Raw genomic sequence first — 14,370 nt, forward strand, 5'->3', positions numbered from 1 at the left:
AGCCCTGCTGCCAGACAAGCGTGTGAGTGTTCTCTTCTCCATGCCGGGAAGTCCGCCTGACCATTTTCTCAGGAAATACGTTTTAAGCACAAATTGCTGCTCCGGAGGAGGGCAGCAAACAAGGCACAGCCTGCTTGGGTGTGATCCTGGACAATGGGTTATTCCCAGCTTATCCTGGTGCTCTGCAGCATGCAGTGGGGAAGGGCACAGCATGTAAAGAGGGAGGGAATTGGGGTCCCTCAAAGTGGGCTGAGGGGTGGCTGTAGATCTGAGTTGTCTCAGTCTGAAAGAGCTGCTGCCACTTCTGCCATGGAGGCTGAACAATGCTTGGTTCTTCTCTGCTCGGACCTGGTGGGCTGGGTTATATCTGTCCAGGTGCTTGTCTTTGAATGTGAAAAATCCCATGTACAGAACAGGGAGGGTTTCTTCCAGACACCTACCTGTTGTACACACCACCTTGGAACCAACCAGCCTAACATGCCACATGCACCCTGAAACTACACATGCATCCGCACTCACCTCTTCCGCAGGGGCTAGAGTCTCCCCAAAGTTACCCGTGATCTCGAGTGGCTCCGACACTGTAAAGAGACTTGAAAGGGTGCCGTGGGTGGGAGAGAGGGAAGAACAAGAGGACTCACTGCTTCCCAAAACTGGGGGCACTGTAAGACATCTCAATCAATGCGGATGAGAAATGGGGACTCCTAAGAAGTCTGTCGGATGTGTTCCCCTTTCCAGAGCAGGAATTACCAGCACCAGGGTAAATCAGTCATGAAGTTCCAACCTGGTCCCACTGAACCAGCACGATTTGTAATGGAAGGGTTGGGAAATTCCTGTCTTAGAATGGATGTGATGAGATCCTTGCTTTTACACAGGAGCAGCATCAGCATCAGCATGTTCATTTGTTTGGCTGTCAGCCTCTTCGCTCTGGGTTTGGGTTTCCTCTGATGCTTTCTAAGCCAAATATGAGTTTCTTTATGAGCACATCTTGGTAGGGACCCTGTCAAGCAGGTCTGACTTTCTTTTGGTGAGCTCTGACAGACATCCTTACCGGCAGATTCATAAGAGCAACTTAAAGCAGGAGAAGGGTGGTTTCATCATTAGGATGCTGGACCAGGACACAAGAGACCCGGGTTTACCTCTCAGGTCTGCCACAAGCTCCCAGGGGCACAGAATCACAGAATCCTAGGGGTTGGAAGGGACCTCCAGAGCTCATCAAGTCCAACCCCCCTGCCAAAGCAGGTTCCCTAGGACAGGTCACACAGGCTGGTGTCCAGACAGGGCTTGAATATCTCCAGAGGAGACTCCACAACCCCCTGGGCAGCCTGTCCCAGGGCTCTGTCCATCTCACGTTTTAGAGATCTAAACCAGATCATATGAACTTAGATCTCCTGGGGCCACGTGAGGAGCACTGAGCCCTCAGATCCCAGTGCCCCACCAACACCCAAAAGCTGTTTTGTTAGTGGTTGACATGGGATCATACCCTCACCCATCAATATGAAGACAGAGCGCAGGACAGGTTGTGGGAGTGGGCAGGATACTTTCGGGGACTGAGGAGGTGCTACCTGGAGCAGGACACGTATGGCAGGGTACCTGTGCTCCCTTTGCTCTCATGTGGGTACAGGCAGTCTCAGCCTTGTGGGACTGTCTGTCAAACTGCTTTCGCCAGTGTGACGTTCCCTCATGAAAACCTTGAGCAGCCCTAACAGACGGTGCTTTGTTGCCCTGGGAAGTTTGAGAGATAACATCATGCGGTCGCCAGCTCATGTTTCTCACCACCGCTTTATGTTACTTGAAGAGGCTTTTGCTAATCTAGCGCTTCTGCCTGATCCGTCCCATTGGCACAGGCTGCATACAGAGACGGCAGCCCCCTTGTCCCACCTGCCTGCTCCCACCCCAGGCAGGGCAGGACCCCCAGGCAGTGTTTCCACACAAGTGCTCAAGCCCCTGAACCTCCTTGGTGCAGAGACTTCCCTCGCCATGTCCTTGGGCACTTCAATGGAGCCGCTCCCCACCACCACCTCTGGGTTGGTTTGACTTGACAGGGAGGAAGGGAACGCTTTGCATGTTGGCCTCGTTCAAGGGGTCCAATCCAGCCAAGGAATGCTTCAGGCTACAGACATCAAACCTTGTTTGACCCCTTTTTGGGACACATTGGTTCAACCATCAGCACCACGGCTCCGTGTGGGAAAACATGTTTCAGGACCAACTTGTGGGCAATTCGGAAGTCTGGTCACACCAGGCAGATTTCAGGCAAATAACAGACAAGGTGTATTAGAAATGGGTTAGACCACGCTAGGAAAAACTTACTGTCACTCCTAGGCAGCTTGTCAGATTTTAAGATTTTGGGAGTTGTGCCATATTTTTTACTGTTGTGTTTTGCTTTGCATGTCTCCACCACTACAATCGTGTATTTTAATGGCCTCTGATACCCACAAACCTTCCTCTGCCCACCCTACCTGACTGCACTCTCAGACCCATGATGAAAAGCACTCCCAGACACTAGATGCTGATATTATTATTAACAGTGATGATGATAATAATAGCCCTAAAAATAACACCAGTATTTCAAATTTACAAGTTGTTTGACCTTCACCCAAAGTCCAGAATTTTTCACAGTCCCTTTTTTCTTGTAAGAACAAAATGCATGACCAAGGTAGACAAGACCTCATAAAAATAACATACGACAAGAGCAGTGACCGGCCCAAAGAGGAGAGCATAATTATCCTGTCCCTTCCCATAGAGCTTCTCCTCCCTTACAACTTACACTTCCCTCTTCAAAGAGACTCAAAGAAAGGAGAAACAATGTATGGCCTTCTTCCATTCACTATAAAAGCAGAGGAATGTAGCACAGACGATGCCAGGCTCCTATCAGACTGTGTGTCTTCAGGATATTTGACCTTGAAGGATAAGACTCTCCGGAAAGTCAGGGAGTGAGATTTCCTTTCTTTTAAAGTCCAAGAGAACCTCACCCACCTTGATGTCCTCTAGCGCTGACTTCTGCCAACCTCCCTAAGGCTGTCTGAGCACACAAGATGTCCTGGCTTGAGAAGGGTTATGGAGCCAGGCTTTTAGCCCCTGCAGCAGAAGTCTAGAGCTGTCATCTGTCCCCACAGCCAGAATTTGATCCTGGCTTAGCTACTGGAGCTCCCATCCTGTTAACCACCATCCTCACGTGCAAGGCTTGGCCTGGTGAGCCATGTGGTGGTCTCAAAGCTGGCATGGGTAAAGCTGAGCCAAAGGCAAGCCCTGCCCAGCCGCGCATCACAGGGCTGAATTTGTCTCTCGCTTCCCTTCCTACACCTGCTCGCCCCTTGGGGAAGGAGGAGAAACAGCTTGTGTCTTACCTTCAGCTCCATCCCCATTTGGAGGTGAAGCGCTCTCAGCCCTTTTTTCAGCTTATTCAAGTTCAGTTGTCCCTCCATTTAGCCAAATCATCACAGAGTCCCCAACATGCCCCCCTCCACGTGCCCCCCCAGTCTGGCAGCTAGGATCCATTTAATGTCAGGCAATTTAAATGGAATGAAAGCTCTGGCATGCAGCTCTGTCCTGCCTTAACTTGGCCAGCATCACACTACGCCCTTGCTTTGTTTGAACACAGGCATGGCCCTTAGCACAGGGGTAAGCACTAGGCAAAGGGTAAATCATGAAAACAGCTTGAATAAATAAAGAGAAGGGACCCCAGCAGGATAAGAACCCGCCAACTTGGCAGGCGTTCGCATTGCTTCCAGTGTGTGTGGCCTTGGTGCTGGCACCCCTGGGAGGGAGGACAACCTTCCCACAGTGCTGGGCGAGTAGAGGGGGGGACACTGGGTTTTATCGCCTCACAAACCTGGGCTCACCTGATCAGACACATCCAAAGGAGCAATTTATGATCAGGCATGAAGCTGAGCGGCAACTTCTGCCACCGTCACGGCCACTGCTCCACTGGCAGCCACACAGGGTTTGACCAGATAGCTTCCTATGAAAGCAGGAACAGATGCCCAGATGTCTTTTCATCAGAGCTCATGAAGGCAGCTGGGGAAGAACTGTTCCCGAGGGCGTGTAGCAATAGGACGAGGGGTGATAGCTTTAAACTAGAAAAGGAGAGATTTAGGTTGGGTATTAGGAAAAAAATCCTCAATACGAGGGTGGTGAGACGCTGGCACGGGCTGCCCAGAGAGGTGGTGGAGTCCCCATCCCTGGAGACATTCAAGGTCAGGATTGATGGGGCTCTGAGCGCCCTGATCTAGTAGAGATGTCCCTGCTCACTGTAGGGGGTTGGACTAGATGGCCTTTAAAGGTCCCTTCCAACACAACACAGTCTGGGATTCTATCCCTTGGCTGCGTCCCTGGTCCCTCCAGCTGTTTCATGGCTGTGGCCCCAGAGGATGCTCTGAAATCCACAGGACAAACCTGGCAACACTTACTCACTGGAGTAACCTGGATTTCAGAACATTAAGGACACTTTGGGACATGGTTTAGTGGTTACAGTGGTATAGAGCTGATGGCTGGATTTGATGATCTTGAAGGTCTTTTCCAACTCTGGTGATTCTGTGACTCTGTGACACAGCCCTGGAAGAGTTGAAAGGAGCCAGAAATATTACATTAATATGAGAAACCTTCCTACGATCACCAGTGATCAGACAGTATGAAGTAAACAGACTGGAGCTGGGTTGACTGGAGCACATTCCCTTTCCTGGGTATCTTATGCTAATGCACACAGAGATCGGGGAGATAGGAAGGGTTTGAAGGCTGTAAAAGGAAACCAGCAGACGGCTATTAACAGAGGGAAAATTCAGAGGGACCCATGCCTGGGCGCAGGGATGGGTTTTATTACACTTGTGGGGTTGGCAGCACACCAAGTTTCTCTTCTGACACGTATGAATTTATTATACCTGCATGTGTGCGTGCGCGGGGACTTCAGTATCGACCACAAGAGAGAGGAAAAAGGGAGAACTGAATATCTTAGCCCTGAAATGCACTCCAGAGTGATCTCCAACAGCTCCCCGGTGCTGGGGAGCGTTGCTGTGAGGTGGAGCTGGCTGAAAGCCATCAGGCTGAGCCCAAAACACGCCAGGGTGCCCGTACAGGCTGTGTGTACACACGTGTGTGTGTCAGAGCGGAGCGGTATGTCATCATGCAGCACACGTGTGCCGCGTGCTTTGCCCAGAGAGCTGTGTCTCCACACAACAGACCCCTGTTCAGACTGGTGAGAAAACTTCGCATCCACCCTCACCCCCCGGTACAACACACAGAGCAAAATAGCACAAAGGAGTGTTTCCAGCACGGGGAATCAAAAGGGACACCGAAGGAATGTAGGGCAGCACTGCTGAGCCCTGCAGCAGAGGTTCTCAGTCAGCCTCCAGAGGGGAAATCCCTGGTGCCATGGATGACTCTGAAGTATTCCCTGGGGACTGCACACAATTTAGCCTAGGCTCAGTTAAGGAAACACTTTGTGAGGCTGCTGGGCCGCCTGCCCGGGATGCGATGGTTGTCATGACTGCCCCACAGTATGTGCCTCACATGGTCAAAGGTCCCTCCGTGGGAAATCCCACTGAAGACACCCATCAGTTTCTTCCTTCAGGCCAAGGCTGCTTATTTTAAAGCCATACCTTCGCACTCTGACAGCCCTGGACAGACATGAGCGGGGCCTGAGCCAGGCAGAGCAGAGCGGTGCTGAGCACCCAGCCTCGGGCACCCCCTGAGCTCCTCCAAAGCGAATTAAAACTGTAAAGGCTTTGTCTTGGCTTTCTGTCAGCCCCTGTGCTAGAGCAGAGGTGAACGTCTTGTATGCCAACACAAAGCGTCTCCTGAGGTTTTATTACCTCTTGTTTTCATTTCTTTTTTGGTTTCGGTTTTGGGGTTGTTTTCCCCTGCTTGCAGTTCTGCTCTCAGAACAGCAGCCATCTCCTTGCATGTTATTTGTACTTCTCACCTGAAACAGGGGGAAAAATAATTGGGGAAGTGAGCCTGCCTGCCTCTCACCAAGCACCAGCTGTCACTCCACCAGTCCTCATGCTGCCAGTGGAGCAGCATCCCCAGTTCCCTCACTTTTCTCTGTGCAGACAATGACCTGGTCAGGACACTTTGCCACATAACAAAAGATAATGGCATTATGGGCACGACAAATGACTCAGGACATTTATAGTCATGAGGACGTGGCCACCTGGGATCCGTAGATCTGTTAATGGCCTCTGGCAGACCATAAAGGCAAAGGCCACATCAGTCCCTGTGGAACCACATGCAGGGCTGCTCAGAAAAGCCGTGCTGAAATGCCAGAAAGTCGGGCTGTGCCTGGAAGGGACAGGCAAGAAGGCAAAGTGGCTTTTGGAAAGACAGCCTGGGATGTCATCATCAGGACAGGGAGGTGTCAGGGCCACGAGGCAGAGAGGGGCAAGGGAACCACGCTGTGCAAACCCAACGGCTCTCATCTGCCCACTCTGGTGCTCGGAGACCCCAAAGCAGAGCGCGCACGCGGGTGAACTACCTGATAGCGTGTTTTCTCGTTGCTAACCCTGTCTCCTCTGTTTCTGCTGCAGGTGCCCACCCTGCGAAACAACATGAGTCTCAAGGGATCCCTCAACAGCAACCCCGGCTCATCAAAGTAAGGATCTCTGTGGTGGGCTTCCTCTGTCTCGTGGCTGGCACCACCATTCCTTCCTACCACCCAAGGGGATGCTCCAAAGGGTTCTGTTACCTCCCCTGCCCCGCCAATCCTCCCCCCCACAACAAATACCTGGGGCTTGTCTCAGCCTTCCTGGGTACTTGACAAGTCATGGCCATAGTGGGCATCCCCAGCTCACCCCTCACATGCCCTGCCCACTATGGCTTGGTAGATGCAGAGGGAGGAGAAGGACCCCAAGAGCCTTTCTACCTTCCTGGTGAGAACAGGGTGTAGGTGTACAAGCATTGCCAAACATTGCCTGCCCTCAAGGGTGACGGAGCAGAAAGGAGTCACCAGCCACCCCCTGCAACATGCAGGACGTCCTGACTGCAGCACCTGAAACCCTGAGGTCCCACTTTGACCCTCCACTGCCAGGCCTGCACCAGAGAAAACACAAATATCTCCTGGCTGCACACCCTTATGCACAGCCCAGGCACGATGGCCCTTTGGGGGACATAACCGATGCTTAGAGACCTGACACCCCAGAAATCATGTGTTAGTTGACAACCTTTCACACTGGGACATGTTCTATGGCTGAGCACCTCAAGGCACACATCTCAGAGGGGTCTGTTCATAAGGGATGTCAGTCTTCAGGTTCAGGGGAAAGCAGGTATAACATGGAGGGGTCTCTACTTCCCTGTATCACTCCCTAATCACATGATGGGAGCCACTCTCCTTCAAAGAGCACCTTGAGAAGGAATGTCCTTCTAGGGCACACTGTGTGGGAAGGTAATTCTAGCAGGGCCAGGCTTAGATGGGCTCCTCTCATCTCCTGTTCCCAGCCCTGTGTGCCTGCAGTGTGAAGAGCAGGAAGGGTGGCGAGGGGGAGCCGCCAGCACAAGCAGAGGCTTCGCTGGCTAATTTGGAGTCTGAGGGACATGATGAGGGAGGCAGTGGTGGTCCCTCTCGGCAGAGCTGCAGGGCTGCAGTGTGAAAGCAGTTGTTACACACATCTGGGAGCTGCTGGCTTACACATGTACCTTCTGTCTCTTACAGTGGCAGCATGGGCAGAGCGGACGGAGCCGCCAAGCTGAGCGCGAAGGACTTGTACGGTAAGTCATGCCCACAGAGGTGGAGAAGGTTTTCTATAGCAAAGACACCTCTGGAGACCCAAATGCAGCTTTGAGGAGCTTTAGGTTGGGACTTGGTCAAAGCCTGGTGAATCCAGACCTCCATACACAATGGGCTGGCCAGACAATGGCAGCACAAACGCACTTTAGTGCTGTACCACCACCTGCCGTGCTGGAGAGAGCTGATTTTGTGATGACACGCCGAACACTGCTTCCCCTCACCCCCACCTGTCACCCAGATCCTCACCAGTTATGTTAGCAAGATAACCTGATACAGGGCCCAACAAAAGAGAGACTGTCCTCAGCAGGTTAATGATTATCCTTGTCTTAACTACTCAGTGAACCATGAAAACTCTGGTGCCCTTTGGCTCTTGGGAAGCAGAGGGAATCAGTAGGACCAGTGCTTGGCCAGGATCTGGAGCTTGGCTATAAACCACCCCAGCTCCAGAGTGACTCACTGGGGGATCAGGGGGTATCAGTAACAGTTCACAGAATCACAGAATCACAAGGTTGGAAAAGACTTTTGAAGATCATCAAGTCCAACCAGTTAGTCCTGATCGTAGCAGCTCTCTTTGCATATCCCAGGGGAAGACTTGGCTATGGGCTAAGCAGAGCAAGCAGAAGGTTGTGTGCAGAGTCACTTCCCTTGCTTGCTCCCTGCACGAGAAGGTGAAGGTTTGTTCGGGGGATCACTAGCAGCTTCTGTGTAGTCCAACCCTGAGAACTCTCCCACTTGACCACTGTCCATCTGCCTGGTAAATGCTTCCCCAGGGGATGAACAGGCTGTGTGCCCTGTGTTGGAGAGCCCGTACTTCATGGGAAACATCCCTTTGCAGCTCTCTGTGTATCAGTGTGGAGTGATGTCCTGTGGGTGACCCATCTTGGCCTGGGGAAGAGCAGGTGCTGGCCAAGGGAGGCTGGGGGTGTACTTTGTGGATGAAGCTTTCAAGTCCTTGGTAATTGTGATGAGCTGCAAGAAATGAAATGTGAGAATAAAGGTAGAACAGCAATTTGGTGGCACCAGCCAGGGCTGTTGTTGGTGGCCTGGATGCTGCACAATGGGCAGGTGGTGGCTTTCGGCAGGAGATGAAAGGACTCGGGATGAGCGTGGAAAGATGCAGGAGGATGAGGCGTGGAAACATTTGGGCACTGCCCTCCTTGGCAGTTCAGGTGAGCTCCTCCTGCCTCCATTGGCATCACTCCTCTGGCTGCACATCGAAAAGCTCCCGCAGATCTGGCTGGGATGGCGGGGGCAGGAAGATTATAGCTGCAAGGTCCACAGAGACCATAAAGCGATGTGTCGAAATGAAAACGAGAGCTGACAAGGGCATCAGAAGCAGGGCACGAGTGGGTTACCACCTGGGGACAGAGGCAGCCCGAGGCAGCTCAAGGATGCCTGAGCACAGCGAGCAGGGTGCACCCCCCATTCCCCACTGCAGAAGCTGGCGAAGGGAAGGGCCAACAAGCTGCTGTTAAAACAAACCCAGTTTCTCAAACAAGCTGTTTGCAACACCCTGGCACCTTTTAAATTACGGGTCTTTTTGGCATGGTCACACCCCAAAAGCAAATGTCACCAGGGACGGAACCTCTCCCACCAAATCCCAGCAAGCCTCAAATGGGTACTGAAATCTGTGGGCAGATCCTCCAGAGGAGTAAATATGCTGCCTGTTATTCCTGCGCTGCCTCTGAAGTGCGGTATGAGGTCTGGGGGATTACGGCACACAGCAGCAGCTGCACCCAGCTCAGCCCAGCCCCAGCACATCCATGGGGTTCCTGCCTGGCAGAACACGGAACCACCATGGTAATTCAGCGTGCCTTCATCAGAGGACGTACGCCATGCGTGAAACCAATATTTAAACGTCTGGGTCCCCTTCACACTCGGATTCTCCCTCCCCTAACACTAACTTTGCTGTGAGCTGGCACATTTTGGGCTGGAGGGCAGCCAAAACCTAAAATTCATGGGAGAATTAAGGTTTTGGAATGAAACAAGTCACACCAAGCCGACCTGGCCTTGATTATGGGATCACAAACACTGCCAAGGGACGTTCGGAGTTTACAAGACTTTTCCTCTGGTGTGATCAGGCCGGACCCTCAGCTGCCAAAGAAGTGGGTGCAATGGCACAGGGAGTCCCAGCGCAGACACCTGCACTGAGAGCTGGCTAGGTAACACACAGAGGTGCCTTTAAGAGCATCATGGTGGGGCTGAGGCACGGCAGCAGCTCTGGGCTCTGTACGAAGTCAGCTGAGTGGCAGAGACAGGGAGTGGACTCTGTTCTGGGGCCTCAGAGTTGAACCCACAGGACCACACAGGTTCCCTCACAGCTGGTGATGGGGAAGGGGGAAAGGTGACCACCCTGGTGTCACCCCCAGCTTGCTGTGACCATCCAGCACGCAGCACACCACCACACCCTCATCACTGCAGTGAGCACAAAGGGACATGGTCAAGGGATGCCCAAAGTCACCAGGCCATTCCAGAGAGAAATGGTCTTTCAGCCTACAAGATCTTCCCCCAGCCCCATCCCCAACACAGGTGATCAGAGCTGGAAACACTTTCTAGATGCTGGATGGAAAGCCAGACATGAGCCACCAACATGCATCTGCAGCCCATAAGGCCAACCACATCTGGGGTGGCATCAAAAGAAGTGTGGCCAGAAGATCGAGAGTGGTGGTTCTGCCCCTCTGCTCTGGTGAGACCTCACCAGGAATACTGTGTCCAGCATTGGAGCCCTCAGCACAGGATGGACATAAACCTCTTGGACTGGGTCCAGAGGAGGCCATGAGGATGATCCAAAACCTCTCCTATGAAGACAGGCTGAGAGAGTTGGGCTGGTTCAGCCTGGAGAAAGGAAGGCTCCAGGGGGGCCCTCCGAGCCCCTTCCAGTCCCTGAGGGACCTACAGGAAAGCTGGGCAGGGCTGTTTGTAAGGGCAGGGAGCGATGGGACGAGGGGCGATGGTTTAAACTAGAGCAGGGCAGGGTTAGATGAGACATGAGGATGAAGTTCTTCACCCTGAGGATGGTGAGATGCTGGCACAGGTTGCCCAGAGAGGTCGGGGAGGCCCCATCCCTGGAGACATTCAGGTTCTGGGTGGATGAAGCTCTGAGCACCCTGCTGTAGTTCAGGGTGTCCCTGCTCACTGCAGGGACTGGATGGCTTTAAAGGTCCCTGCCAACCCAATGTATGCTCAGGAGGTGCTTGGTGGAGTTTCCCAGCTGTCATGGAGCAGGATACTCCTCCTTTCCACCCCCCTTAGCATTGCATTTGCTTGGCTCCACATTCTGGAAGCATCTGTGGCTGCCTGCACGGTGCAAGCTCTGGCCCTGCTGGCAGCGGGGGAATGGCTGGCACCTATCAGATTGCCCCCTTACTCAATGCACAGCAACCAGCTGAAGAAATGCTAATGCATACCATAAATAAATTAAGCTGCTTCTCTGCTTACTGGTGTCTGTTCTGAACCTAGATGAAAGCCTGTGGAGGGAGGAGGGCGGGGAGGAAACCAGCGTGGCACCTGCAGAAGCCAAAGGAAGGGCTGGAAGGGAGCATTTCTGCGGAGAGATTCTCCTGGCAGCCTTCTGCCACCCCTTTCTGCGGTGACCCCATGGTGGACCTCTGCAGGCATTCATCTAAGCTGCCCTCAGGGCTGGTCAGACAGCACTATCTCTCGTGAGGGGTCAGGCAGGGTGAGAAGCTGCGTAGAGTAGAGGGCGGTTTAAGGATTATGGGGGATTTCTTGTGGGGCTGCAGGAAGGATATGACTCCACAGCGGAGCAGCCTGTTTGGTTATCTGTCCCTGCGGCACTCAGCCGCTTTCCAGCACCCCTGGCCAGCTCATTTGGGTGCCTTCTCCTCTCGCTTCAAGCACTGGGGCACAGAAGTGCCCCGCAGACCCAAAACTAGTCTGGCCCCTCAGCAGAGGGGTGGGTACAAGACACCAGCCTGGCAGGAGGGTTGTCTTGTGTCCAAACCAGAGACCCAACCCATTGGCTTCAACCTGACACCCCCCCACACACACCTTGATGTACTCCTTTCTGGGGGAAAAAAACCCCAAACTTGTCAGCGTCCAGGGCTGGAAAAAGGATTTTGGAGCAACAGAACCCACCCGTAGCACAAGTTAGGCTGGAGGGACATGGTGCCCACGAGCAGCAGCCCACAAGGCACGATCACTTGACACTGCTCCCTGTAACCCAAGTCGGCTTCAGCCCGGTAACAGGACACGGGGCACTAACACAATGCGAGGAGCCGTTCCCGCTCGGCACAGCCTGGGACTGGTATCGTCTGCCCAGTGAGCCACGGCGAGAGGAGACGTCACCGATGCCGGAAGCCACCAGCCTGGCAGAGGACACCAGCCAGGGCAGAGCACCCTGATAGCAAAGGGGTAAATGGTTTAGTGGTCACAAGCCAACTCCCAGGAGTCTCCAGGCACCTCCCTTGTCTCACAGCGGGGCCCTCAGCCATGCAGGGAGCTCTCCGAGATGAGACACCCGTCACAGACAAGAGTTGTGCCAACTCAGGGTCAGCCCCGAGAGCGGAGAGATGGCAACAGCAACACGGTGGCATCTTGCTTTCCCTGAGGCACTGCTGTAAACGTGCGTTCACTACTGACCAGCCCTGCGACCAACAAAAGGGTCATTGTTTACTCGGAGCTGCCGCCTGCCCAGACCACGAGCTGCGGAGTTATTTCAGCTGGAGGCCACGTGGCAGTCACACAGTGATCAATGGAGCCCTGAGCTGCTGCTCCTTTCCTGCAGCCCTCCAGAAGAGGGTTTGTGCATGGATTTAATATGCTCTGGGATTGTCCATAAGGTACAACCCTGCCAGGAGACGTGGCTAGAAACCAAGCTCACTGTTCCATGTCTGGGTCTGGAGGGCTGTGCCGAAACCCAAGGGGATCCGGGCAGTGTCTGAACAGCACCGCTCACTGGCACATCCCTCAGATGCAGATGTATCCTCTGCATCTTTTAGCAGAAGCTCGGAACGGAAAGCACCATTCGTCAAGACAATTCCTGAGGTTCAATGGTTTGTTGGGAAGGTCTTTGAGTTTGGGCTCTGCTGACTTGGAAGAGCCGTCAGCCCGTGCCCTGAAGCCTTGAACAACGATCAGAGGCTGCAATTCCAGATGACACAACTCCAGACCCAGCTGACTGAACCGCTCTTTCCTTTAAAGCTGCCTGAGATCCAGCAAAGCCCCATGCTCCTTGCCGTGGAGAGGAGGAACTGCTTCCCCTGAACTGCCCTGCAGTTTCCCATTTGGGAAGTGACAGGGGGATGGAGGAACCAGCACTGACCGCAGCACCACCAACCTAGCAGGGATTCTCCCAGGTCCTGCATTTCCTGTACAGACCGCTCCTCCCAAGGGACCTGCCCTGCCTGCCCAAAACCTCCAGAGCACTGGGCAGGGCATATGGACACACAGCTCTGTCTGTCTCCAACCAGCTGCATGACCATGGCCAACATGTTGCAACCTCCAGCGCTGCTTTTCCCTGCTCCCGCCCTTTGCCAAGACAGAGGGAAAGCCACTCAGAGAGGGAAGCATCCTGGGATGCATCTGCCCAGTGCAGTGGGACAGCAGGAGGGACTCAAAGCCCCACAGAAGAGCAGTGCAGGTTTCTCATGTGCTGTTGCCGTTTGCTTCCCCAGGCCACTGCAGAAAAGTCCATCACAGGTCTGAGTCAGAGCAGTGCCCCAGACAGTAATTCCCCATCCTCAGTAACTCCCTCATCCCCCCCCCCTGCTTTCTCAGTGCCGTTGCAGCTTCTTTCTTCACATCCCCTTTCCCACCTGAGGTTCCAGGTTCATGTTACCCCAGCTCCCCTCCGACTCTGCTTTGTGGATGACCCTTTTATTCAAAGCCTTGGAAATTTAATACTCTGACCAGAGACAGGGCTGGAAGAAAAATAGGAAGGTAATGTTGCTCTTGGTTCTTGCAGATCAAAACCCTGTGGTGGCTAAGAGGGGGGGATGCAGAGGTTTGGCTCGGACTGGAGCTGCTAGGAGGAGAAGGCTCTGCTCTGGCAGGTCTGGTGTGTCCATATCAGGAGTGATGAGCGCGAGTTTGCTCCTTGAGTGGAGTAGCTGCTCGGAGCTTACTCAGAGGAACATTTTCTAAAGTGGAAATGGGTTGTTGGGCACACCCAAGTATGCTGAGAACAAAAGCAGTGCTAATAGCAGCCAAAAAAAGAAGAACATTTCATTTTGAGGGGTTTTGGTCCTCGAGCAAAGTGAATTCATTGGTTGGTTTAATTCATTCAAGGTTCCCCCAAGGTTACTCTGTGTATTCTGACATACAAAACCAGTGGCTCCCAGCTAGGGGCTGTTCGGAACCCAGCAAACCTTTTGGCTTGTTTGGTGAAAAACAACTTGGCAACAGTTCTTCCAGCTCCAGCTGTAAAGGGGATAAAAAAAGGAACAGCTCTAGGCAGGAGCTTCCCCTGCTGCACCACAGAACCCCAGGCACCTTCTGCCCGGCGGACAGCACAGCCCTGGATGTACGGCCTGACACACGGACACAGGCGCACAGTGTTTCTTGCTATACTCAGGCTTTGCACAACCCAGGAGGTGGGTCAGGTTTTTATTTGCTCTTCTAGACCGGGTTGTGTCTTCAGCTAATAAAAGAGGAATGTGAGGACTTTGGGGCTGAGCCAGTGGCAAATACAGAGC

General features: G+C 53.3%; 1 protein-coding gene across 1 annotated transcript in view; it reads left to right on the forward strand.

The window, feature by feature from the left end:
• EPS8L2 (EPS8 signaling adaptor L2) overlaps nt 1-14,370 on the forward strand; it is a 60,726-nt gene that overhangs the window by 12,748 nt on the left and 33,608 nt on the right. Inside the window, exons 2-3 of the mRNA XM_084263329.1 lie at nt 6,519-6,583; nt 7,640-7,695. Coding sequence (XP_084119455.1) covers nt 6,540-6,583; nt 7,640-7,695 — 100 coding nt within the window. The 5' untranslated portion in view covers nt 6,519-6,539. The remainder of the gene's footprint in view (nt 1-6,518; nt 6,584-7,639; nt 7,696-14,370) is intronic.

This window comes from Gallinula chloropus (genome assembly GCF_964237585.1).
Source record: "Gallinula chloropus genome assembly, chromosome: 4".
In the NCBI taxonomy this organism is placed as follows: domain Eukaryota; kingdom Metazoa; phylum Chordata; class Aves; order Gruiformes; family Rallidae; genus Gallinula; species Gallinula chloropus.